General features: G+C 40.8%; 1 protein-coding gene across 1 annotated transcript in view; it reads right to left on the bottom strand.

The window, feature by feature from the left end:
- LOC125452488 (CUB and sushi domain-containing protein 1-like) overlaps positions 1-27,463 on the bottom strand; it is a 2,230,063-nt gene that overhangs the window by 36,674 nt on the left and 2,165,926 nt on the right. The window contains exons 61-66 of the mRNA XM_048530978.2: positions 25,501-25,680; positions 18,493-18,666; positions 12,438-12,611; positions 11,634-11,707; positions 11,436-11,547; positions 7,351-7,530 (exon numbers count right to left, since the gene is read on the bottom strand). Coding sequence (XP_048386935.1) covers positions 7,351-7,530; positions 11,436-11,547; positions 11,634-11,707; positions 12,438-12,611; positions 18,493-18,666; positions 25,501-25,680 — 894 coding nt within the window. The remainder of the gene's footprint in view (positions 1-7,350; positions 7,531-11,435; positions 11,548-11,633; positions 11,708-12,437; positions 12,612-18,492; positions 18,667-25,500; positions 25,681-27,463) is intronic.

Here is a 27,463-nt window from a genome sequence, read left to right on the forward strand (position 1 = left end):
AGAAATATAGGTGGAGAGGAGAGTATAGGTGGGGAGATAGGGAGGGGATAGGTCAGTCCAGGGAAGATGGACAGGTCAAGGAGGTGAGATGAGGTTAGTAGGTAGGAGATGGAGGTGCGGCTTGGGGTGGGAGGAAGGGATGGGTGAGAGGAAGAACAGGTTAGGGAGGCAGAGACAGGTTGGACTGGTTTTGGGATGCGGTGGGTAGGGGGGAAGACCTGGGCTGGTTGTGTGGTGCAGTGGGGGGAGGGGACGAACTGGGCTGGTTTTGGGATGCGGTGGGAGAAGGGGAGATTTTGAAGCTGGCCAAGTCCACATTGATACCATTGGGCTGCAGGGTTCCCAAGCGGAATATGAGTTGCTGTTCCTGCAACCTTCAGGTGGCATCACTGCGGCACTGCAGGAGGCCCATGATGGACATGTCATCTAAAGAATGGGAGGGGGAGTGGAAATGGTTTACGACTGGGAGGTGCAGTTGTTTATTGCGAACCGAGCGGAGGTGTTCTGCAAAGCGGTCCCCAACTCTGCTTGGTTTCCCCAGTGTAGAGGAAGCCACACCGAGTACAATGTGCGACTGGGAGGTGCAGTTGTTTATTGCGAACCGAACGGGCCATGGGCACCCGCATGGGCCCAAGCTATGCCTGCCTCTTTGTAGGTTACCTCTTCCGCACCTACACAGGGCTCAAACGCCACCTCTTCCTCCGTTACATTGATGAATGTATCGGCGCCGCCAATGCTCCCCAGAGGAGCTCGAACAGTTCATCCACTTCACCAACACCTTCCACCCCAACCTTCAGTTCACCTGGGCCATCTCCAGCACATCCCTCACCTTCTTGGACCTCTCAGTCTCCATCTCAGGCAACCAGCTTGTAACTGATGTCTATTTCAAGCCCACCGACTCCCACAGCTACCTAGAATACACCTCCTCCCACCCACCTTCCTGCAAAAATTCCATCCCCTATTCCCAATTCCTCCGCCTCCGCTGCATCTACTCCCACGATGAGGCATTCCACTCTCACACATCCCAGATGTCCAAGTTCTTCAAGGACAGCAACTTTCCCCCCACAGTGGTCGAGAACGCCCTTGACCTCGTCTCCCGCATTTCCCGCAACACATCCCTCACAACCCGCCACCGCCACAGCCGCGCAGAGGATCCCCCTCGTTCTCACACACCACCCCACCAACCTCCGGATACAACGCATCATCCTCCAACACTTCCGCCATCTACAATCCGACCCCACCACCCAAGACATTTTTCCATCCCCACCCCTGTCTGCTTTCCGGAGAGACCACTCTCTCCGCGACTCACTTGTTCGCTCCACACTGCCCTCCAACCCCGCCACACCCGGCACCTTCCCCTGCAACCGCAGGAAATGCTACACTTGCCCCCACACCTCCTCCCTCACCCCTATCCCAGGCCCCAAGATGACTTTCCATATTAAGCAGAGGTTCACCTGCACATCTGCCAATGTGGTATACTGCATCCACTGTACCCGGCGTGGCTTCCTCTACATTGGGGAAACCAAGCAGAGGCTTGGGGACCGCTTTGCAGAACACCTCCGCTCGGTTCGCAATAAACAACTGCACCTCCCAGTCGTGAACCATTTCCACTCTCCCTCCCATTCTTTAGATGACATGTCCATCATGGGCCTCCTGCAGTGCCACAATGATGCCACCCGAAGGTTGCAGGAATAGCAACTCATATTCCGCTTGGGAACCCTGCAGCCCAATGGTATCAATGTGGACTTCACCAGCTTCAAAATCTCCCCTTCCCCCACCACATCCCAACACCAGCCCAGTTCGTCCCCTCTCCCCACTCTAACACACAACCAGCCCAGGTCTTCCCCCCCACCCACTGCATCCCCAAACCAGTCCAACCTGTCTCTGCCTCCCTAACCTATTCTTCATCTCACCCATCCCTTCCTCCCACCCCAAGCCGCACCTCCATTTCCCACCTACTAACCTCATCCCACCTCCTTGACCTGTCCGTCCTCCCTGGACTGACCTATCCCCTCCCTGCCTCCCCACCTATACTCTCCTCTCCACCTATCTTCTTTTCTCTCCATCTTCGGTCCGCTTCCCCCTCTCTCCCTATTTATTCCAGAACCCTCACCCCATCCCCCTCTCTGATGAAGGGTCTACGCCCGAAATGTCAGCTTTTGTGCTCCTGAGATGCTGCTGGGCCTGCTGTCTTCATCCAGCCTCACATTTTATTATCTCGCTTCATCTAGTGTTCCTCCATGTCTGCATGGTAATACTTCCAAGATTCTGCTCCGAATCTCAAGTACAAAATTATAATATAGATGAGCTGATGGGTGCATTGTATGGAATTCATGGACATTTCCTGCCCTCTGCTTCATGATCATCAGGCACCGAATTCAAGCAATTCTTTGAACAAAGCAACTCTCTTGTTTCAGTGCTACTAAGTAGTACTGGCACTGTAGATCATAGTGTTTGTGTCTAATGACCTCCTTTTCATAGTTAAATAGTGCTCATTTTGGTCTCTTATGTAGTGAAGCCTCCTAGACTGAACAAATTGAATCCACATAGTGAGAGTTATAAAGTATACCTCTTCAGTAATATTGCAGAGGGCATCTCATCATGTTAATGTGCCAATCCAAATGGAGAAATATTCATTTGTGACAGTCACAGCTGTCAGTTATATGTTTAATGGTCCAAGAATTCCTCCAGGAATTTGACAAGTGTCTGAGAAATACAAGCGTAGGTTGCATTTCATTTTGAACCCATCTTTGGCATTCCCTAGACTGTTCTTTTTGCTGGGAGGGAAATGAGGCGGTGGCGGGGGTGCTTCTGATCCTTTGATTTTAATGGGCATCATTAATGAATACTTGTTGAGAAGATGCCAGATGTTCACAAACAAAGGGATTTCATTCGAAGGATAATGAGCTCTTGCAACTTCTGATTGTAAGCCACGGAGGAGATTCTGCAAAAGCAGTCCATCTAACTACTGTTCCAGTCGTGTTTCAGTTTTAAGAGAGAAAATGTTATCCGACAATCTAATAGATAATACATCTTTTACCATTCCTCTACTTTGTCCCTGTAACTCTGCATTCTTCCTTTTCAAAAATATTCATATCTTCCTGGAATGCTTCTATTGACTCTTTCTCCACTATACTCACAGCAGGGCATTCTGGCCCCAAACTAGTCTTCATGTGAAAACAGCATAGTGACAGGGTTCTTAAATTTGGTCAAGGTTGTGTTTCATAGATTTTTGATCGAAAAGTGACTTAAAGATTACGTGGGAAAGACAAGGGGGAGGTACAGCCACCACCAGATTGTCCACAACTTGAAGGGCAAAATAGCCGACTTCTGTTCCCAAGTCCTATGTTTCAATGAGCTTTTGTTCTCTGTCCCTTCAGATTTTAGCTAACTGCTATAAGCAGCCTTCATATCAACAATTCTTCCTCTGCCAAATACCTTCAAACAATCCATTATCATTCTTAGCCTTTCCACCAGTGGAAACAGCTTTACCCCATCTATTCTGTCCAGATGCCTGATGAGTTTAAGCTTAAATTCCGTCTCAGCTATCACTTCTTCAAGGAAGACAGCCCTAAATTCTCCAATCTTTTTGCATAATTGAAGTTCCGAATCATTTGAACCATTCTCTAATTCCTCCATTATCCTTAAAGTGTGACACCCAGAATTAGATTCAATACTTCAGCTGAGGCTAAAATAGTGTTTTATACGAGCTCAGATTAACCTCATTACTTTTGTTTTCTATGCCCCTATTAATTAAGTTGAGGATGTTCGACAGTGTATTAATTGCTCTCCCAGCCTGGTATATCACTTTAAAGGCAAGCAAGCATGTACATCTTAATTCCTCTGCTCTTGCAGCCCCTTAGAATTGCATCTTCTATCTCTTGTATTTTTTTTCCACCAAAATGAATCACTTCCCATCACTCTGCACTGAATTTTATCTGCTTCTTGTCTGCTCATTCCACGCAATGCCCTTTCAAAGTATCACATTACCCTTCTCTTCTCGATTCTCAAAGTTCACAATGCTTCCAAATTTTGTATGGTCAGCAATTTTGAAACTGCGTCCTACATCAAGTTATAGTCCATTAATATAAAGCAGAAAGAGTGAAGTTCTTGTCATTAATCTCTGGGGAATCTCTTCAATGACCATTCCTCCAGTTTAGAAAAAAGTATCCACCAATCACTTCCCTCTGTTTCCTGTCACTCAATTAATTTCACATTTCATTCGCAATTTACTTGCTCACAAGATTATTGTGTAACACTGTATTGAATACTTTTTTGGAGGCACATATACACTACGTCAGCGGAAAATGTCTTAATTTATTTGGTCAGTTGCACGAGCATATGCATTTCAGAGGTTATATGAGATTTGAACCCATGAGGTGCAAAGGATAACAGATTGTAAGGTCCTTGCCTTGTATCTTCATTGAATATTTCCTTACCTGACTTTGAGCTGTGGTATTGCTTATGTTGGCTTTCTCCTGGGGAAATGATCATTGATGTGTCGCACACACAGAGAGTGCGGAAGGGTCCCACCCCTGTGACCCACTCACTGCTGAGAGTTAGTTAAGCAAAACTCCAGGCCTATTTGGCTACAAAAAATTTCATCTGTCTGCCACAGTTTGAATCCTTTCCCACCACGATCAGATTCTGCTTTACTCCCCCTGTCACAACACCACATTCCCCCAAACCCTTACCCCAGTTCACCATAGACCTAATGTACCTGTTGTCTTGGTGTCAGAGTCAGGCACTTTGTCACCTTCCCTGCCCAACAACTCTGAACAACAACTGGGCTCCATGCCACAGCTCCAATACTTATTGTTTCTCATGACGACAATAATAATCTGACAGATGTTCTCTTGTGTCTCTTCGTTTGATGATTTCGCACAAAGTTGAAAATTTTGGGAGTAATCAACTATAGCTTGTAGAATGCTCTTTATCAAGAAGGTGACATCTGCCCCAATTTCCTGTCGAGATGATGGAGAAATTTGCCCACTAGATACGTGGCATCAATTTCATAAGGTTAGTGCTGCAGATCAGAAAGTACCAGGTTCAATTGCTTCCTTGTGCTGTTCATTCAGGTCAAGCTGAGATCATAGTAAGGATTATATGCACAAATTGTCTGGCATGTAGGAAGGTGGATTATTATTTCTTCCTCTGCCCAAGTGAATGAAAGTTTAATACTTTTTAAGCCTTTTGCTTTGTAAGAGCTTTACTGCAGCATGGGGTAAGGCTGTCAGCACTTGGTTCAAAAAGGTGGAGAGTAAATGCCATATGTTCCATCCATCTGCAGCTAGATTTTCAGTAGGCATTCGACAGTTGGAGAACAATGTTGATTTTTGTGTTTAACAGACCATGTACCCATTTCAAGCATATGCGCTGTTTGTCTATTTACATGCCCTGTTGAATATAACATCAGATCAGTAATAAGCATCAGTTGGGAGGTGAGAGAGTGGGGATGAGGCTTAAAAGACTCTTCCCCACCCCCTGCCCAGTTTTGGCAGGTTATTTCTCAGCTGTGAACCTGGTGGTTGTATGATAACTGTGTTTGGGTTATCACAATTGCTATCTTTTTGCATGTCATCCCAGCAACAACTTATGCTAATGTTGCATCTTTAATGAAGTGAAACAAGGCAAGAGTAATACAGAAGAAAATGTGACGCCAGTTTACATGAGAAGATATTAGCTCAGATATCTAAAAGCTTGAATAAAAGGTAGCTTTTAAGAAATGTATCAATGGAAGAAAGAGGTAGAGAGGTGTACAGATAGAAATGTAGAGTTTAGGGCCCAGGCAATTGAAGACTCAACCACCAATGGTGGAACGAATAAAACTGGAGATGCTTAAGAGACCAGAATTTTAAAGCTAAAATTTTGCTGGACTGGGAGTCAGCAAACAGAGGGTTGATAATGTAAATGGGACCTTGCAGAAAGAAGGACTTAAGGCAGTTGCATTCTGGATGATCCCATAATAACGGAAACATTAAAATTGGAAGATCAACCAGAAGACTGTTGAAATAGTTGTGCTCGGTAGAAACAAAGCACGGGTGAAGTTTTCAGTGGCAGGGAGGCTACAAAGTCACCTATTGTTACAGTAGTGGGACCCAGCAGTCATAGTAATGAGATTAGTTATGTGGCCAGAAGCTTATCACAAGTTCAAAAATGACATCAAGATTACAAGACGCTTGGTTCAGCTTCAGACACATGTCAGGAGAAGCACGGATTCAGCCGGGAGGGGATAAAGTTTGAAGTGGGGACCAAAAACAATAGCTTCAATCTTCTGAATAGGTAAGTAGTCTAATAATTTCTTAAAAGTGGATGAGTCAAGAGAGATATTGATGCGCTCGAACTGAGAATTGACATGGTGCACGTGAAAATCAAGTTTTTAAATGATGTCTCTGAAGGGCAGCGTGCTGTAACAAAGACATAGGAAGATTCTAATTCTTTAGGGACACCAGAATGATGCAGAAGCAGAAAGGAAAGCCACTGTACATAATGTTTCAGTGATAGTAGGAACTGCAGATGCTGGAGAATCTGAGAAAACAAGCGTAGAGCTGGATGAACACAGCAGGCCAAGCAGCATCAGAGGAGCAGGAAAGCTGATGTTTCAGGTCTAGATCCTTCTAGACCCGAAACGTCCTCTTTCCTGCTCGTCTGATGCTGCTTGGTCTGCGGTGTTCATCCAGCTCTACACCTTGTTATCCCACTGTAAATAATACTCTTTCCACTCATTTTATTCAGACAACTCCCTTATTTGGGCAAAATGTTTGCAAATGCAGGATATTTGAACCATTAGGCTTATAAAGGTTAGAGTTGCAAAAGGTACCCTCTTATTTTTAGCAATAATACTGCATTTAGTATTTCAAAGTCAGAATAGATCAGCCACAAGAGAATAAGATTTCCTCAGCTCATTTCAACAAGGTTCCACAGTTCCAAATATCAGTGTCACATTTTATTTACGTGCCAGGCACTCTTTCATTAATTTACTGCCAATTTGTAACACATGAGACAGGTTATTTCTTTAGTTACTATTAACAGACACAGAGAGGAACTGCTTACAGCATAAAGCTGCTCCATACTTTCCTCATGTTGTTCCCTTGCAGGAGTTGTGGAATGGTGATCCTAGCTGAGTTTGCTTTGGTCTGACACAAGGGAGAGTGGGCCAATTGCAGTTGCAGGTCTCCTAGGACTGGCCTGTCAAAAACTTGACTTACTCAGCACAGACAACCTGTCAAAATTGAGAGCTTCCAAATGCAGGCTCCTGCAATGGCACACTTCCACAGACACTTGCCAAGAGATTGTCTGGAGCTGAATTTTGTTTGCTGATCCTTTTTTTGCCATTCACACTTCAATTACCTCGGCAGACAGGTGGCTTTCCAGACCATTTCCCATCACTCTTGCATGCCCGGTGTTCAGATCCTCCTGCGAGGTAGAATCCTGGCTGGCAGGTGTAAATTAAGGTATAACCCATGATTGGCAGTTCAATGGCTCTCATATCCATGTTTGCAGGTGTTTCAGGCTGTCGGCAGCTGTGCGCTTGAAGGAAAATAAAGAATGAGAAATCAGCTAATGAAGCAATAATAATCACATTATTGTAAATAACCAAAGGTGCAGGATCAAAAATTTCCCAGTTGTTTTCCTGGAATGAATCAAATGGTTAAAACTCAGCAAACAGTTTGAAACATTTTAACAGTAAGATGCACAACACTTAGGGAGAGATCTTCTAGGGTCTTCCTGCTTGTGAGATAACTTTGGCCGAATAGCTGTGGAGAATTTGTGGAAAAAACAATGTAGATCACTTCCACAATTCCTCTGGGATTTCTGCTAGAGTTACGGCCGGCAAGTGTGATCAGTACAGACAAAACATTCATTCAGCTCTAAGGCACCAGTTGCTTCTGTTGGTCACAGAGAGTATTTGATCCTGACCATGCAAAGTCCATTTAACATTGTAATAAATCTCACTGAGGCTATGAAAGCAACAAAAAAATCATCTGGGAAACCTACTCAGATGGTTCCATTAGACAAAAACTGCCGCAACTATCTTATTCATGCCAATGGTTTATAATTAATATTTTTGGAATAAACTGCTCATGACTTGCAAATCTGAGTGACACTTCTGAGCAAGGAACAATTTGTTTGCTCATCATCTGATGTCTATTCTCATCATCAAATTAAGTTACAATCCATTCCAGTTAGTGGTCAGACATCGCTAATTATACCTGGAACATTTTCCTGGCATCACCTGATACCTGTATATTGATACTGATGCCTTTCAATAATGCAGACGATATACTGAATGCAGTCAATGTTTCCACAAGGGATTCCTGGTAATCAGAGTTTATGTCCTCAGTAAGTAATTCATACACAAGTAATGATGATACCACTTGGGAATGAAGCACTGTATGTAGCAATTCTGCAGTGTTTTCTCTACCTGAGACAGACACAGATGCAGACAGTTCAAATGCAAGGAGCTGTTTATTTTGTTTTTAAATATGCTATTTGAGAGGGTGTTGTAGTAAAAGATCAAAGCACAATTTCACCTTCTTAGCACACACTGGCTCTGTCCAAAGCATGTTACAGAACACATGGGATCTCTCATGCTTTCTTCATTCTGACTACCGACAATTATTTGACTGGGTGATTAAAACCTAAGCAATCAGATACATGGTTGGAATCAAATACAATTTATTGACTTGGCTGAATTCCCAAATCAGGACATGATGAGGGAGAAATTGAAAGAGTTAAATGGGTAATTTTTAATAAGCACACACTATCTTTGCACCGTGATCCATTTTTAAGTTCACCATGAATGTCCTCCACCCTGTGACCGACCTTCTCTTTCTTTTTCTGTTCTTGCAAATTGTTATAATCGCTTAAAAAGTTGTTCACCTCTACCGCCCTCTTCTTTTATACAGTTCTTGAGTCATAGAGATGAACAGCATGGAAACGGACTCTTTGGTCCAACTCATCCACACCAACCTGACAGTCTCAATTAATCTAGTCCCATTTGCCAGCATTTGGCCCTGATCCCTCTAAATCCTTCCTTTTTGTCCACCGATTCAAATACCTTTTAAATGTTGTAATTGTACCAGCCACCACTCCTTCCTCTGGCAACTCATTCCAAACATGCGCAATCCTCTGCATGAATAAGTTGCCCCTTAGGTCCTTTTTAAAACTTTTCCCTCTCGCCTTAAACTTATGCTGTCTAGTTTTGGACTCCCCTGCCTTATGGAAAAGACCTTGGGCATTCACATTACCTGTGGCCTCATGATTTTATAAACTTCTATAGAGTCAGCTCTCAGCCTCCAACACTCCAGGGAAAATAGCCCCAGCCTATTCAGCCTCTCAATACAGCTCAAACCCTCCAATCCTGGCAACATCTTTGTAAATCTTTTCTGAACCCTTTCAAGTTTAACCACATCCTTCCTAGAGCAGGGAGACCAGAACTGAATGTAATATTCCAAAAGTGGTCTCACCAATGTCCTGTACAGCTGCAATATGGCCTTGCAACTCCCATACTCAATGTTATGACCAATAAAGGCAAGCATACCAAACACCTTCTTCACTATCCTATCTACCTGTGGGTCTACTTACAAGACACTATGAACTTGTACTTCAAAGTCTCTCTGTTCAGCAATACTCCCCAGGTCCTTACAATTAAGTGTCTAAGTCCTACCTTGATTTGCTTTTCCAAAAAGTTTCATCTCACATTTACCTAAATTAAACTCCATCTGCCATTCCTTGGCTTATTGGCCCATCTGATCAAGATCCCATTGTAGTCTGACGTAAGCTTCAATATCATCTGCAAACTTACAAACCATGCCTCCTCTGTTCACATCCAAATTATTTACATAAATGACAAAAAACAGTGGACCCAGCACTTATCCTTGTGGCACACGATTGGTCAATACAAACTTCCAACACCACTCTCTGACTCCTATCTTCGAGCCAGTTTTGTATCCAAATAGCCAGTTCTCCCTGTATTCCATGTGATCTAACATTGCCAACCATGCTGCCATGGAAACCTAGTCAAATGCCTTACTGAAGTCCATAAGATCATATCCATCGCTCTGCCTTCATCAATCTTCTTTGTTGCTTCTTCAAAAATTTGATGAAAGTCACCATCTGCAATGCTAATTCAGCTTCTCACTCCATAGATCCTGCCAGACTGACTGAGTGCTTCCACCATTTTTGGCTTTTTTGTTACAACATCACTTGACGTTGTATGAATGTCAGTGTAGAACAGTACCATAACAACTACTTGGATTGAAGTCAACTTGGGCAACAATTGGCGTTAGATGTGTAGGAATGTCCTTTCTACTATTCCTGAGAGAAGCAATGATTACTTTTGGAAAATGTGGTTTAATAATGTGTTATGGTGTTATCCACCAAGAACAACACAATATTTTGCAGCCATTTTTGACTTAGTGCTCTAAAACTTGGGACTTTGGTCACCTGTAGATTGGAAACTTATGCTTGCTGTTTTATGATCATTTTATGGCTTTTATGTTAGGCCTGAATTTCTATTATATGCAAGTGAATATTGCATAAGGTAATAGTTCTGAAAGGGTTACTGTTGGAGACTGCATCAGATTCCACCATCTGATGATGTCACACAGTCTTACATAGAGAGCCAGTGAGTCCTGCTCGAAATCCTGGTGGGGATCCGATATGTTAACTCTGGATGCTGATGGTCTTTGTCATTGCGCCTGACTAGTCAATGTCACTTGTACCCACTGCTATCACATAATAAACAACGCCTCCTTGTTAAGACATAGGCATGTTTCAGTCTTGACTGCTGTTAACTGAGTAGGCGCTGGGCTTATTTCAGAAAGGAGGATTGGCGGCAGCATTCTACACACTATAAGTTGCTACTGGTTCATTCCACAAACATATTACACTAAAATGTGTTGAACTTTGCATCAAATCACTATTTGGCCAAACACTCTCAATTAATTTATTGCGGTTTCCAATGCAATTTTTTAATATACTTAGGTGTGCTGTATTAAAGAACACTTACAATTAGTATACTTACAATTTCAATTCACTCACATGCCAATATTTCAATGTTAAATCAACTGCCAACTTTCTTCTAATCATTGGTTATGTTTCCATTGATAAAGACTGATTACAACAGATGCCACGTTGAAAATGAATGAAAAATCTTCTTAACAGCTGGAAAGAATAGGTACAGCTGCATCCTTAGCTATTACCTGCTGACAGTCTAACCACTTAACTGGCCAGAAAACAACAACCCATATGGTGAAGACAGTTTATCACACTTCACTGGCACTCGTGACAAATACATGTAATTAACTGAACTATATCTTTCTAAATATGGATAAGAACACGAGGTACACAAAAATTAGATGGAGCAACGCAAGAAACACATAGAAAAAGAAACTGTTTGCAGGCTTTGCTTTTACACCTAGAAAACTTACGAATGCATTCAGGATGCACACCACTCCATGTCAAATTGGCAAGACAAGAACGTGTTGTAGAGCCTTGAATATGGTAGCCCTTTCGACACTTGAAAAACACAGTGCTCCCAACCTGTAAAAAACAAATGCTCTCAATATAGAAAGGAAACAATCGGTAGGGGTGATTGGCAGAATATTTGATTCAGTTATTATTGTTACCTCATAACCTTGGGAACTGTTCTGCATTCCAAAATGAGGGGTGCCTGGATCTGGACATATAGTGTGCGTCGGATCTTTTCACGAGTATGGAAACATTGAAACAGAAGAAAAAGAACAAAAGTATATTCATAATTCTGGCTATGTTATCAAAGGTTTTGTTTTAAACAGGTTACGAATGCACATGTTGAATATTGATGTTCACTACAGTTTTCCTATGCTGAATACTTCAATGTCTTGAAATTACATCAAAATAATACTAGCATATATACACGACACACTGATAATCAATTCCTTTGTGGACTATTTATTTTAAAGTATTAAAACCGCTATTAATCAGCGGACAATGAAATTGGATATGAACATTTTAATATTCACATAACTTAATTTCAAGGCCCAATCCCTTAAAAGGTTTGATCACTGGACTGTGACACTACTACTTTATTGTTGGGATATTTTTACTACTTTCTTTTTAATATTAAGAATAAGTGTTTGCTGTCAAAATGAAAGCTCGGAATCAGTGGAATGATTTTCCCAGCTCTAAACTTTCCATTTTTGAAATTGATTGGATTGGAGATAGAGCCATAAAATTAAAGAGGCAAACCTGAAACAGGTGACTACAGACAAAGAATGAAAAAGTGAAAAAATGTAAGCTAAACGTAAGGGTCCTTTATAACTCTCCCCGTAAGCCTACCTCAATCGACGACTCAGAAAAGCATGACCTCTCTGCAGTGGTTGCATTTTCATTTCTATAACTCACAACAAATTGAGGAACATTCACCAGCATGATGGATGAGGTGACCATACCAATACAAGATGGCTGAACTCCACTCCAGAATCCATTCGCTTGGCAAAATCTTCTTGATGATCCAACTAACAGAAAAGGAGGTCGGCAGTGGAAGTACACCTCAGATTTGTAGGTGAAACTTCTTCCTTCAATTCGCCCTTCCACTGGAGTCCCTGGGTCTCCACAGAAAACAGCTACAGGCAAGGAAAGTGGAATGTACATATTGTGGAAAACTTGCATTTGGAACACTGCATTGATAAAACATTGCAGCTTTCAAAAGTTATCGCATGACTTTATGGGAAAGATTCCTTCTCCCATTAGGGAGTCTCCCCTCCTCTCGTTAAATCTTGATCTTTGCTCAGATGCAGCTAGTTTTCTGCCAATCACTTCACAGAGTAGCACAGAATAGTGTGGAAACTGGCCATTGAACACATCAAGTCCACAATGACCCTGTGAAGGGCAGACCACCCAGACCCATCCCATACCCTAATCTCTGCATTTCCCAAGGCTAATCCACATAGCTTGCACATCCTTGACACTCTGGGCCAACCTGTTTAACCTGCACATTTTTGGGCTGTGGGAGAGAACTGGAGCATCTAGAGGAAATCCACGCAGACATGGGTATGATGTGCAAATTTCACACAGACAGGTTAAAAGGGTGGAATCAAACCTAGATCTCTGATGCTGTGAGGTAGCTGTGCTAACCACTGAGCCACCAAGCCACCACTACTTCTGATCACTGAATTTAATCTGATCCTTGCCTGTCCTTTATACATGTATACTTTCACGTAACACATTACTGGATGCCATACAGGAAGGGGAACAATGGCTGATCTGATGATCCCTGAATAAGTAAGATTCTTTCTAACTGTTGGATCCTGAACACGATCCTGAGTTGAGATCACCACAGTCACAGGACTAAACTGGAGTTTTCATGGTCTTTCAATGGGGCCATTGGAAAGAAGTAAAATGGTCTTTTTGTGTTCAAGCTAGATAGTTTTAAGCAAGCCCGACAAAAGGAACTGCATAGAATCAAAGTCCTTAGATAGGCTGAGACTTTTTTCACTGGAGCGTACGATGTTGAGACACAACCTGATAGAAGTTTATAAAACAATGAGACGTATAGATAAAGTTGATGGCAATTGTCTTTTCACTCGGATGGGGAATTTCAAGACTAGGGGGCACATTTTTAAGGTGAGAGGAGAGAGATGTAGAAAAGACGTGAGGGGCAAATTTTTTGTGCAGACGGTGGTTCACGTGTGGAATGTACTTCCTGAGGCAGTGCTGGACGTAGTTACAATTACAATGTTTGAAAGACATTAGGATAGGTACCCGAATTGGAAAGGTTTGGAGGGATATGGGCCAGGGGCAGGCAGATGGGGCTTGTTTAGTTTGGGATTATGTTCGGCATGGATTAGTTGGACCAAAGGGCCTGTTTCCATGCCATATGCATCAATGACCATGTTGGGATGCGCAGCTATAAAGTTTGATGAATTGATAGAATATAGTGTTGTAGTAAGGATTTCACAGCACAATCCCCATCTTGCCTATGGCAAAAGTGAATCATACCAAGAATTGAAGTGCAGCTATAATTCAAGGTGGATGAGAAAAGCAATGCTTGAACTAGCCTCACCCAACTGGTGAGATCTTGGTGTTGGCATGACTTGACAGAAGATTGCCTAACTTTCAGTTGAGGTGTGGTGGCCCATGCATGGAGTTCCAAAATAGGTGAGTGCATTTTTAAAAGCTTTGCTATTGTGGTGATTGTGTAAATGAAATTGGTAGCAGTTACACTGATTGCTTTATCAAACACTCAGTTCTCTGGGTGAATAGTTATGTTGTTAAAAAGGATGCAGCAAGTACATTATTGATTTTTTTTTCCACAGGCAATAAATGTTTAAAAAAAAGTATCACAGGATGGCGATGTTATTCAAGACATTATGCTGGATAACAAAGCTTGCTGCCAGGTACGCTCTTTATTTGAGACACTGCAATTAATTCATGACTGTGTACCACATAAATGCAAATGTTCTTGATCTTCTCCATTGAGAAACAGGTAATTCTAGATGAGAATCACTTTTCGCTGCTGTGATCTTAGAATAGCACTGATGAGAAACTTGGTAACGTTTGGCATTTGCCCTTAGAGTTGTTGATGTTCGGCAAAATGTTAAGAATCCTACTTTGGTAGCACAAAACTTCCCATCACAAATGCTGGAAATTGTACGTAATTAGCGCAGAATCAAGATATAGAACATTATACACTCCAAGCATAAATTATCTCTCTGACTGTGAAGTGTCACACCACAGCTTTTGTTGACAATAAAAATATTTATATTGTTCAAGATTCCAGCACATGAACTTCCTTCAGGGACAACATTTGCTGTCACGTAATGAAAGAGTTCAGAGATCCTGTCTGTCTTAGTCTGGCAATATACGAGTCAAAATTCCCAAAAGAACACTTCAAAAAACCGGGTGGTATTGCCAGTTCCAAACCATTAATTTAGGTTTTGATTTGTCCACAAAGCCAACACAGAGACTGACAGAATTTATTTCATGTTTGACACTGCCTCAGTGTCCCTCACAATTATATCTGTCAATTTAATAACTATAGATTCAATCCTGTAGCTAAGCTTGAAATTGCAATAACAGTTCAGTATTTTAAGTACTAAAGAAAGTAGGAAAACTTGCAGTTTGTGCAAAGACATTACATAGTTGGCACTAGTCTTCTTTGTTCTTCAAAAGGAAGCAACTTCAAAGCAACTCCAGAACAAACTCAAGCAATAATACGGAAGACCGTCATATGATCAATTTTCAAGCAAGAGATTTGAGCTTGATGATGTCTTCTTTGTTCTTCAAAAGGAAGCAACTTCAAAGCAACTCCAGAACAAACTCAAGCAATAATACGGAAGACCGTCATATGATCAATTTTCAAGCAAGAGATTTGAGCTTGATGATGTTACTATGTTAATCTCGAGTTGATTGTACATTAAGGAGTACAGTTCTCATTATATTAATAACAACAACTTCCTGAGATAGGACCAAGGAAAATTCCAGACAGTAACAATGATTGACGCTTCAACAGTGAGGTTGTGTTGTCAACTTTAGAACAGAACAGAAATAATTCCTTGTTGTATAGACACTAAGGATTTCATCTGTAGGTGGCAAATCCCAGACTCTGAAAACAACATCCATTTGTGGGAATACATTTGGCTCTAGCCCAGGGTATCATCCTTTGTGTTAACAACTGTTTGTTGGAAAGAATCATCTGAAGATGCTGGCAACATTGTTTGTCAATGGAGTCACAGAACATCAGGTAAGGATGATACAGCACACTCAGTCTGCAGTGACCTGTAGCAGCATAGCATTACAATGAAAGGTCGGTTTTTGTTTTGCATATTTTTATTTTCCTCTTGTGGAACATGGGTGTCGATGGCTGGGCCAGCATTTATTGTTCATCCCTAGTTGCTGCTGAGAAGGTGGTGGTGAGTTGATTTCTTGAACCACTGTAGTTCATATGCTGTAGACCTACAAAGCCCTGAGGGAAGGAATTCCATGATTGTGACCCAGTGACGGTGAAGGAATGGTGATATTTTGCAAGCCTGGAGGGTGCGTGGCTTGCAGGGGAACTTGCAGATGGTGGTGTTCCCATCTATCTGCTGCCCTTGTCTGTCTAGATGAAAGTGGTTGTTGGTTTGGAAGGTGTTGTCTGAGGATCCTTGGTGAATTTCTGCAGTGCATCTTGTATGTAGTATATACCGCTGCCACTGAGCATCGATGGTAGAGAGGATTCTTGTGGATGTGATGTCAATCAAGCGGGCTGCTTTGTCTGTAGATTTTTTTCATAGAGTCCCTACAGTGTGGAAGCCCCGGATGGCATCGAGTTTCTAGAGCATTGATGGAGCCACACTCATTCTGGGGAGTGGAGAGTATTCCATCACACCGTTCACTTTTGCCTGTGGATAGCAGACAGGCTTTGAGGAATCATGAGTTGAGATACTCATTTGGAGTATGCCTCGGCCTTGATCTGCTCATGTAGCCATTGTGTTTATATGGAGAGTCCAGTTGAGTTTCCAGTCAATGGTAACCCCCAGGGTATTGATAGTGGGTGATTCAATGAAGGTAATGTCATTCAATGTCAAGTGCCCACGGATAGATTATCTCTTATTGGAGATGGTCATTGCTTAGCATTTGTGTGACACTAATGTTACTTGTTGGGGGACTTCAGAGTGCAGTTCTGAAGTAATCGGCTGTATTATAAATGAATCAGAGACAAAGAAGTAATGGGACTGGTCTGTATCTGATGATGGATGCAGATGGTCATTGCTTATGTCGCATACCCTGAGATGTTGGAAATGCTGTACATGACACAGGCTTGGAAAAGACACCAGTGAGACACAGTCACTAGGTACTTGTTCAAGCCTTCATGTCAATACCATCTAGTTCCTCTCCAGTACCTCAGAAAATGGCAAACAGCATTGTTTATGAAGCAAGATTAGGTAAGAGCAGATATTGATGCATGCAAATAGGCCTCTTGCTGCTTGCTAATGAGATTCTCATGTTGCCGTTAAAACCTTGGGTAGAAAATATGACTTTTCCTTGATGTCAAGAATCTCATTTTATTCAATCTCACTGCATTTCACCAACTGACTCACCACTCGTCACTTGATTCCACCCATGGCCTTTCCAGTGCCCTGAATGTCTGAACCATAACATCCTTACTTTTAAATGGTACTGTTGAGACGTGCTACCTACAATTATAAAAGACATGGCCATTTCAATGCAGCCAATTGACTCCCCTGGGACTGCAGCCAGCATTAGTCACTGCATTTAGGACAGGAGAATAAAACGAGAGGAATAAGTGAATTATACTGTCAGCAAGCAACATTGCTTACACAATTGTCATTGTTTGTGTCCTTGTCATGTCCGTGTTGTACAAATTGCAAATTACATTTTGACAAATGGAATATGACCCTGTTTACTTGTTGTAAAGAGATATTACTATTACAACAGGTCCCAGGAAAACAAAATAATTCCAGTCACATGACACTGGCCGATGAGAGACTGTGTTTGATTATCTTAGTGTCTTCCTGCTGCACAGCAGCAGGGTTCTTTAAAAACAACTGTAAAATACAAAGTTGCCTTCCTGTAAGCATATGTGCTAGTCAATACAAATAATACAAGATAGCACTTTGGATTTCTTCAAAAAAAAGAGAAATAAATCACTGAGCAAAACTTGCAATATAGATTACAACCTGTGTAGATGAACAGTTTGGAAGCCTGTTAGCTTAAAATTCAAACAAATAAACTATTGATGATTGTCACAACCAAAAATAATGATGCAAGCCACACTTTGTGTACTGTAAAGATCTTCCATTAATTTTATGTCTGATGCAGTTTTGTTCCAGGGATTAACGTGTGAATTCAACTGAAAATTACACATTGTATTGTAAATTAAAAGATATCATTTTCAAAAATATGGTATTAGAATATAGTTTTTTCTTTATTACTGAGTGAATATTTATGGAAAATTATCAAGACACAAACATTGTGATGTAGTACAATTAAGGCACTGGGGCATCACAAAGTCTTGGGATATTGTATTTGTGATATTTTGTATTTTGTGTAGCTGAATCATGAGGTGAATCTTTCTCCAGAGAGGGGGTCAGGGAAAAATCAGAATTGCTCACTCTTCTTAACTCACAAACACTTGCAAATAACTTAGCTTTACTGACCATTGGTGAATGCTTCACATTAGATAAAGGATCCCAGACTGAAAGGATTATTAAGCCAACAACTCTTGTTACTTGTATGGAGAACAAAAATTATTTCAACCACAAAAGGAGGTGGTGCAGGTTGGAATTGAGGTTAACTTTCACAATAAATGGGTATGGGAAAGCAATAAAGAAAACTAATAAAGCAGAGGAGATTTATTAATTATCAAACTCAAACTTAACTAGAAGACAATGAAAACCAAAGATACAATTTACAGACCATTAACCAACAACATTTTCAACAAGAAAATGGCAACCCTGCTTTCCAAGTTAAAATTATTCAAGAAAGGTGATCCAAACTTACGCAAACACTGAGGGACTTCTCCTCTCCAAACCCCATTTCCTTCACAGGTTAGAATAGCAGACAAGGAAAGCTGATACCCTTCCAAACAATTGTAGCTGATGCTTGAGCCCCATCTGAAGTCTGATCCCTGCACTCTTCCATGAAGCACTTGGGGTGGCTGTGTGCAAGTGACAGCTTTGGTAGGAAGTGGAAGGGAAAAAAAAACAAGCAACAAATTCAATCACTTTATAAACACAAAAAATCGACAAGGATCTTATTTTACCTCATATAAAGTTAGCATTTCTACACATGGATGATAGTCAACAAGAAATCTATATGCAGAATTTCTCCAGTGAGGATGTCTTAGTGCAAAGATGGTTTTCATTTCACCATTCACTATCAATATTCAAGTTGCACAAGTCACTGTTATTAAATAATTAAAAGAATAAATAACACTGAAATTTGTTTCTCTTCATTACGAATATGAGTTACTTAAAAAAAATTATAATGTTATTGGCTGGACACTTGTCTAAATCTTTTGATTTTTCCAATAAAACTTTTTGAAGGAATGGGCACTGGCCTACAACAGCTAAACTGTAGCATTTGTGAAAGATACAAGCTGCTTTTTGGAGGCACAGAGCCTATGGAGCTCTCAGAGTGAGGTAATGCAGACCAACTGGTATGGAAGATGAAGTCAGAACATTGATCAGCACATAGGAACATGATATTGTTGCAACCACGGAGACATGTTGAATAACGATCAGGACTTCAACTTTGCTAATATTAACTGGGATCACCTCAGTGTGAAAGCATTAGATGGATTGGAATTTTTAAAGTGCGTCCTGGAGAACATTTTGTGCCAGTATGTAGACTGCTCTACAAGAGATGGGGCAGTTCTAGACCTATTTCTAGAGACTAAAGCTGGTCAAGTGGTTGAAGTTTCAGTGGGCGAGCATTTTAGGGGTGGTGACCACAACTCTGCAAGTTTCAAAGCCATAATGGAAAGGGATAAAGATAGTGCAGAACTCAGGTATCTAAATTGGGGGAAGGCTAATTTCAATAGAGTTTTTCAGGATCTGGCAAATATTGACTGGGAGTAGCAACTTGTAGCTATATTAATATTTGGTAATTGGAAGTCTTTTGACAGTAGTGAAAATTCATAGCCAGCATGTTCCTCTCAGAATGAAGGGCAAGGGCAGCAAGTTCAAGGAACCCTGGATGTCAAAGGATATTATGAGTTTGATAGAGAAAAAGAAGGAAGCATTTGTCAGTCACATTAAAACCCTTCAAGACTCGACAGTCAGCTGGTGAACCAATGAAACCACCACTTCATCCTCTGTTTTAGTTGTTCTGGCACATCTTATGGCACATGGGGTCATTCAGCATGGAAACAGATCCTTCGGTCCAACTAATTCATGCCGACCAGGTTTCCCAATCTGCACTAGTCCCATTTCTTCCGGCATTTGGCCCCTATCCATCTAAACATTTCCAATTCATGAACCTGTCCAGATATATTTTAAATACTGTAATTGTACCCATCTCTACCAATACCTATGGTAACCCACTCCATGTATGATTAGATTAGATGTCCTACAGTGTGGAAACAGGCCCTTCAGCCCCACACCACCCCTTGGAGCATCCCATCCCCTATAACTCACACACCCTGGAACACTACAGGCAATTTAGCATGGCCGATCCACCTAGCCTGCATATCTTTGGACTGTGGGAGGAAAGCGGAGCACCCGGAGGAAACCCACGCAGACACAGGGAGAATGTGCAAACTCCACACAGACAGTTACCCAAGGGTGGAATCGAACCCAGGTCCCTGGTGCTGTGAGGCTGCAGTGCTAACCACTGAGTCACCGTGCTGCCCTGCTGCAAAATGCATCACTCTCTGTGCGAATACATTGCCCCTCAGGTCCCATTTAAATCTCTCTGCACTGATCTTAAACCTATGCCCCCTTGTTTTGGACTTGTACCGTGTAGAAAAAAAACCTTGGCTATTCACTTTATCTCTATCTGTCATGACTTTAAAAAACCGATATAACCCCAAGCCACCATCACACCAGGGATATAGTTCCAGCCTATCCAACCTCTGCTTATAGCTCAAACCCTCCAGACTTGGTAACACTCTTGTAAATTTTTTCTGCATCCTCACCAGTTTAAAAACATCCTTCCTAAAGCAGGGTGGCCAGAACTGTAAGCAGTTCTCCGAAAGCGGTCTCACCCAATGTCTTGTACAGCCGCAACAACTCCTGAGGAGCATTGAGTTCCTATACTCAATGCTCTAACCCATGAATGCAAGTGTGCCAAATGCCTTCTTCAACTCCCTGTCAACCTGTGACGCCACTTCCAGGGAACTATGTACAGGGCCTTGCTGAAAAAGAAATTAGGATGGCAAAGAGGGGCCATAAAATATCTTTGGCAGCTGGGATCAAGGGAAACTGCAAGGCTTTTTATAAGCTTGTTAGCTTATGATCATTATCAGGGAAAGATTGGCACCTTTTAGAGGACAAAGGGTCAACCTTTGTTGGTGAGGTCTTAAATGAATATTTGTTACCCGTATTGAAAGAGCAGAAAGATGTTGTCACTGGTGATTTGAGTTGGGCTGGTGAGTTTCTAGAAGACATTAAGATTAATAAGCAGATGGTGTTAGATGTTTTAGCATACAGGTGCATAAATTCCCAGGGCTTGGTCAGATGTATCCCAAGCTTATCTGGGAGGCAAGGGGCTAGATTGCTGGGATCCTGGTGAATACATTTAATATTTCGCTGGCCATAGGTGAAGTGCCAGATGACTGGAGGATACATAATATGGTTCCCTTGTCCAAGAAGGGTAGCAGGGATAGGCTAGGTAATTACAGACCAGTTAGTCTGATGTCAGTGGTCACGTAATTATTGGAAAAAAAACCTGAAAGACAGGATTCATCAATAATTAGAAAGGCAAGAATTGATCAGGAATAGTCAGCATAGATTTGTTAGGAGTGGCTAATTTAGTTGAGTTTTTTTGAAACTGTGACTAAAAGTACTGATGGAGGTCGTGCAGTTGATGTACTTCACAAGAACCTCAACAAGGCCTTTGACAAGGTCCATCATGGCAGGTTAATCCAAAAAGTAAGACCACATGGGATTCAATCTAAGTGGGCAAACTGTAATTGAAAGCCAATGGTGTTCCACAGGGATCAGTGCTGGGATCCTTGTCGCTTGTTACATACACTAACTTAAATGTGACACAAAAAATGGGGTGTTGTGGATAAAGAGGAGGATGGTATCAGGCTGCAGTCTGATAATACCAGCTGGTCTATTGGGCAGAGAGACTGCAGATGGAATTTAATCTTAATAAGTGAAAGTTTGGTACATTTTGGGAGGTCTAATAAGAGAAGGATATACACAAGGAATGATAGGTTCCTAGGGAGAACTGAGGAACAAAGGGATCTTGGTATATAGATCAACAGATCCCTGAAGGCATCAGCACCAGTATGCAGAGTGATGAAGAAGGCATGCAGAATGCTTGCCTTCATTAACCAGGGCATGGACTATAGGAGGAAGAAAGTCTTGTTAAAATTTTACAAAACGTTTGACAGATAGGGATGGAATACTGTGTTCAGTTCTGTTTAACTATTACAGGAAGGATGTGAATGCCCTGAAGAGGGTGCAGGGGAGATTCAACAGGATATTGCCTGGGATAAAATGTCGCAGATATGAGGAGAGATTGAATAAGCTGGATTTATTTTCCTTGGAGCAGAGGAGGCTGAGAGGGATCTGATTGAAGTACGTAAAATTATGAGAGGGATAGGCAGAATAAATCATGAAAATCTCTTCCACATGGCAGACATGTCAAAGGCCAGAGGGCATAACTTCAAAATGAGGATCAAGTGGTTTAGAGGAGGTATAAAGAAACAATTAACACAAATGGTGGTAGATGAATGGAATATGCTGAGACTGTGATGCACGCAGGTATCTTGCAATGTTTAAGAAGCATCTGGATAATTCCTTAAAATGCCAGCAACTTGGGAAGCTATGGATTAAGTGCAGGTAAATGGGATTAGCGTAGTTTGGTTTTTGTTGGTTGGCATGGACGTAGCAGGCCAAAGGGCTTGTTCGTTTGTGACTTTGTCTCTATAATCCTCAGTTGCTGAAAAAATATTGGATTTGAACCAACAGTCAGTGACACAGCCAGCAAGGCAGCAGAGGGAGGAAAATTCAGAATCAATGCCACAGTCACTAAAAGAGCAAGAAAATCATCCCTGTCATGGCAGCTCCAGTGAAAAACCTCAGTGCCAGCAGTCCTAGTAGCTACTGTGATAAGTGGGCCTTCAGCTATAAATAAGACTCTGGGCAATCAACACTTAGCCGATGTTCTGACTTCACATTTAGCTTGGCCAGGTATAATGATCAGATATTCTGCAGAGCTTTATTGTATTTTTTGCAAAATTGTAGGGTTATATTTGAGCTTTTTGCATAAACATGAATATATTATGTGCATTTCCCTTTGCTAATAATTTCTGAACCTTTGAGAAGTATTTAGAAACAAAATTAATAGTAAACTTGCCAACCTAATGGACCTGGCTGGCTTAAATTTTGCTGCAAATTATACAGAGTAAAGTGCCTATTTATTGAATTGGCAATATCACACCCCTTCAAACTCTGTTGTAGCCAGCTCACAAGTAGGACAAAGCGAGGAGTAAGTTCATCCCTACGAGCTCGATTGGAACACCATGTATGAATGAGAACTACCATCAGTCAAGGGAACACTGTTCATTTTTTGTATCAGAGATAATGGGAACTGCAGATGCTGGAGAATCCAAGATAACAAAGTGTGAAGCTGGATGAACACAGCAGGCCAAGCAGCATCTCAGGAGCATACGTCAGCTTTTGTGCTGCTGAGATGCTGCTTGGCCTGCTGTGTTCATCCAGCTTCACACTTTGTTATCACTGTTCATTTTTTGACTGATTTTCCTTAGAATACCTCCAAATTAATTGCAAAGCATTCTAAAACCACTCAGAAACAAATACATTAAGTGTAGCCATTAAAACACCGCAGCACCGTAACCTTTGCAATATGGTACTAAATTTAGGTTATACAGTGACTCTGATAATCAGGTTAACACACTCTGCTTCACTGCCCTGGTAAAGCCCCACTTAACAACATAACATTAATCCCCAGCAATGTTATTTTGTTAGAACCAATTTTAAGAAAGAGTGTTGCCACTTCCTGCAATGGCCATCTTCTTTCACTTTTAGCCTGATACACATTTACCCAAATGGTCATCTCAGAATCTCTTTCATTATGCTTCATTCATATACTGCCAACTTCTGTAAATCTGTCATTCTTATGTAAATCACCTACTCTCTATTTAGGCCTCTCATACAGTTTCTTGCAATCTTAAAGTTTTCTCTCTGGGTCTCTCCCTGGCTCTGCTCAACTTATTATATCCTTCCAACTTACAGCGCATTCAGACCAGGAATCTAATTACAATGATTATGGAAGAAATGGTCCTTGTGAATTCCCTTGAAAAGATATGAAATAGATTTGAAAGCGCGAGTCTCTGCTGCTAAATCATCCTGTTATCTCTTTGGTGGAAGCTGGAAATAGGGATCAAATGATAATTCTTTACAGTAGCTGTGAAATCCTCAAGTACCTACTCTTTAATTCTTTTAAAAATCATTCAGGGTTATGGGCTTCACTGGTTGGCCAGTATTTATTGCCAATTTCTAAATGTCCTTGAAAAGATGATGATAAGGTGACTTCTTGAACCACTGCCATCCATTTGGCGCAAATAGACCCAAATTGCTGTTAGGGAGGGAGTTTCAGGGTTTTGGCCAACAACACTTAATGAACGATTATATTTTTCCAAATCAGGATGTTGTCTGGCTTCAAGAGGGGTTTTGCAGGTGGCCGTGTTCCAACGTATCTACTGCCCTTATCCTTGTAGATGGGTGCAGTCGTGGATCTAGAAGATGCTGTCTCAGAAGTCTTGGTGAATTTCTGCAGCACATCATATAGTTAATACATACTGCTATTACTGAGGATCAGAGGTGGAGCAGTGGATTATCCGAGATGGTGTTAAGCTTCTTGAAAGTTAATGGAACAGCACACATCCAGGGAAGCAGAGAATCTCAGAGCACATGAGTAATCTGACGGTGGCCTACTGCTGCCGTGCTCTGATCAATAAATCCATGGCCAATACTTTAGTAGTAAGCCTTAAAATAATTAGAAATGCAGAGCCACGTTCCTGGAATGCCTAGGGATTTCATACCCAAATATCATCTCTCATGTTTATATCTTACCTGAAATTATGCCTCAATTCCTTTCTTCTCTACATGTTACTTAAATCTATTTGTAATGACATTCCTTTGTAATGCATTCCAAAATACCATTATCCTTGGAGCGAGCAAGGTTATTTCGTATCCCCTCTTGTTTGAAAGTTGCTACATTTAAATCATATTCACTATATTTAATCCTTTGGACATGTCAGAATCGACCCGTCAAAAATGTCAATTAGTTTACTGGAGTTTCAAGTACAAAAACAGCATCAGCTTCAATTCCTGAATAAGTGACACAACTTTATCCATATTCCTCTTATTGGATTGTAATTACCAGTGATAAAACCAGAGAAGTTAATGGGAGAACATATTTATTTGTGTTCTTGACTACAGTTTTCACATTAGAAAGATTACGTTGTGCAGAAACAACTGATCAAGCAGCTAAGGTATCCACTCTCAGTTTCCTATTCAACCTCTGGATCTTCCTCAGATGCTTACCATGGGTCCTCAATTATCGAGATTACCATTAAAGGTATTATGAACTTACCTACAGTGTTCCTTTGGTAGTGTTGATCTCAATCAAACTGTCAACTTGAAAATTAACGCATACGCTGCCCAGCTAAATGCATTTATCATCAGCATGTGTAGAACTAATGAACAGTGATTAACCAATTGTGCAAGTTAGAAGGCTTGTATACTTGGAACTGAGCATATACCGTGCAGTAGTGACAACCCCTTGCTTCCACATAACATCTGTTCCTACCTTTACAAACTGGCTTGGTCTGATTCCAAGAGCCATTCTTCACGCAGCGTAGTGTAGAAGATAGAGCTGACTCCATGTGAAAGCCCGGATTACACTGATAGGTCACTGTTTTATTATAAGTGAAGTCATTTCCCAGATGGACACCATTAGCGAGAGCGCCTGGGTCACCGCAATCAATAACTATAATTGACCATAACAAGGGAAAAAAAACAAAAGTTAAAACACTGCAGAGCATGGTTTTATTTCCACAGTTCAATATTGTAATTCTTATTTTCATTATTCAATATTGCTCATGAACTCAGCATTTCAATTCTGGAATAATATGATTTCATGGTTTTTTATGCTTACAGTTTAAATTGGTTTTCTTAAACTGTTTGGTGCCCCAAATCTCTTTAAACTGTTTCTATTACTTTGTAATTACATGCTGCAGATGATAATTTTACTTATGAAGATTACAGTCATAAAAACTCCTACAGTGTGCAGCTAAATTTCCCCACACAGCGCGCAAGCCCCAAAAGAGCATAGGCCAGCAATTGTTGCTTTGCACCACCTATTTTACTTGTTGTCTTTGCTTTAACATTAAAATATTGCTCAGCCTTTCAGAATGAAGGCAGGGTGCTAAAATGGAATGTGGAAAATGGTCTCTGAAAATCACCAAACTGCACTCAGAAATATGAAACTAAACTACAATTTCAAATCTCCAAATAATTCACAAAATAATAATTCACACAACACGTAGCAGATTTGTTCCTCTGTTAGAATGTCACACTTTAGCCAACGTGATGGAACTTAAAGATGAACATGTTAGTATGGCTCACTGGGAGACTGATCTGAATTTCATCCTTGTCACCCCTCATTTTGTCTTATTCTCCATAATGTTTATTTAATTTTTAATATATCCTTATTCCTCTTTATTTGTCTTAATAATGTTGTTTAGGATTGAGACATATTCATGATTTTCAATGCTGTGTTGTAATTTATTTCTTCTTGGGTTGCATCTGCGCTTTTGATTTTAGGCCTTTATTAACTGCAATCCTGCCTTCTTTCAACAGGTTGATAATGGATCCTTGAAAGAAAGTCTGCAAATGATGATACCACTCAATTCACTTTGTTGGCCTTTTCACAGTGAAGAATCTATTAGGTGAAGTAACAAGAATGTTACTTTATTCTATCTTTAGCCACATCTTCATATTAAAATATGCCAGAAGAAACTGCATGATAATTACACCCAACAGTACAATCATTTTCTCTACCTTGATCTGTCATTAGCCTTCTTGCGCATACATATTATCTTCTCAACTTATCACTGAAAAGGTCTTTTATCATATCACTGAAAATTGTAACAATTGTCAATTTTTTCATCAAAATTATACAATATGTTCAAACATTATAAAATCATATTGAGTTTCCAAACTAATTCTCTTGTTCCCAAAACAAATCTGACTGAAGTAATTCAGTTACTAACAAGTCGTTACAATGTTTTTATCCATTACTTACATAATGGAAATTTCAACTATCATCAAAAATAGATTACATTTTAATGTTCATTTATTTTAGAAAAAAGATCAGAATTAGTTTTTTTAATCAATATTATAAGGAAAAATATTAAGTTTTACTTTTTTTTTAATATGCTAGTGTGTGTTATACTGCAGCTTCTACTCATAAAATATAACTTCATATTACCTTATACTATAGTATCTTATGGAACAATAAATACTTGAAATCAGAGTTAATGGTTTGTAAGATTGGAATGGGCCACGTCCCAGATCAGAATAAGTCGCGCCAGGTGAGATATACCATGGCAAAATGGTAAGTGAACATGCCTCTAGTGTTTCTCAAACACAGTCTTAAATTTCAAAGACACAATTTTGTTGTACCAATGTGATCATTGTCATTTCCATAATACTTCTGAGTAAAATTGCTTGTTACCATTATGTGGTATTAACTGGGAAGAGGCTTCCTT

Source organism: Stegostoma tigrinum, chromosome 4 (genome assembly GCF_030684315.1).
Source record: "Stegostoma tigrinum isolate sSteTig4 chromosome 4, sSteTig4.hap1, whole genome shotgun sequence".
NCBI classification, from domain to species: domain Eukaryota; kingdom Metazoa; phylum Chordata; class Chondrichthyes; order Orectolobiformes; family Stegostomatidae; genus Stegostoma; species Stegostoma tigrinum.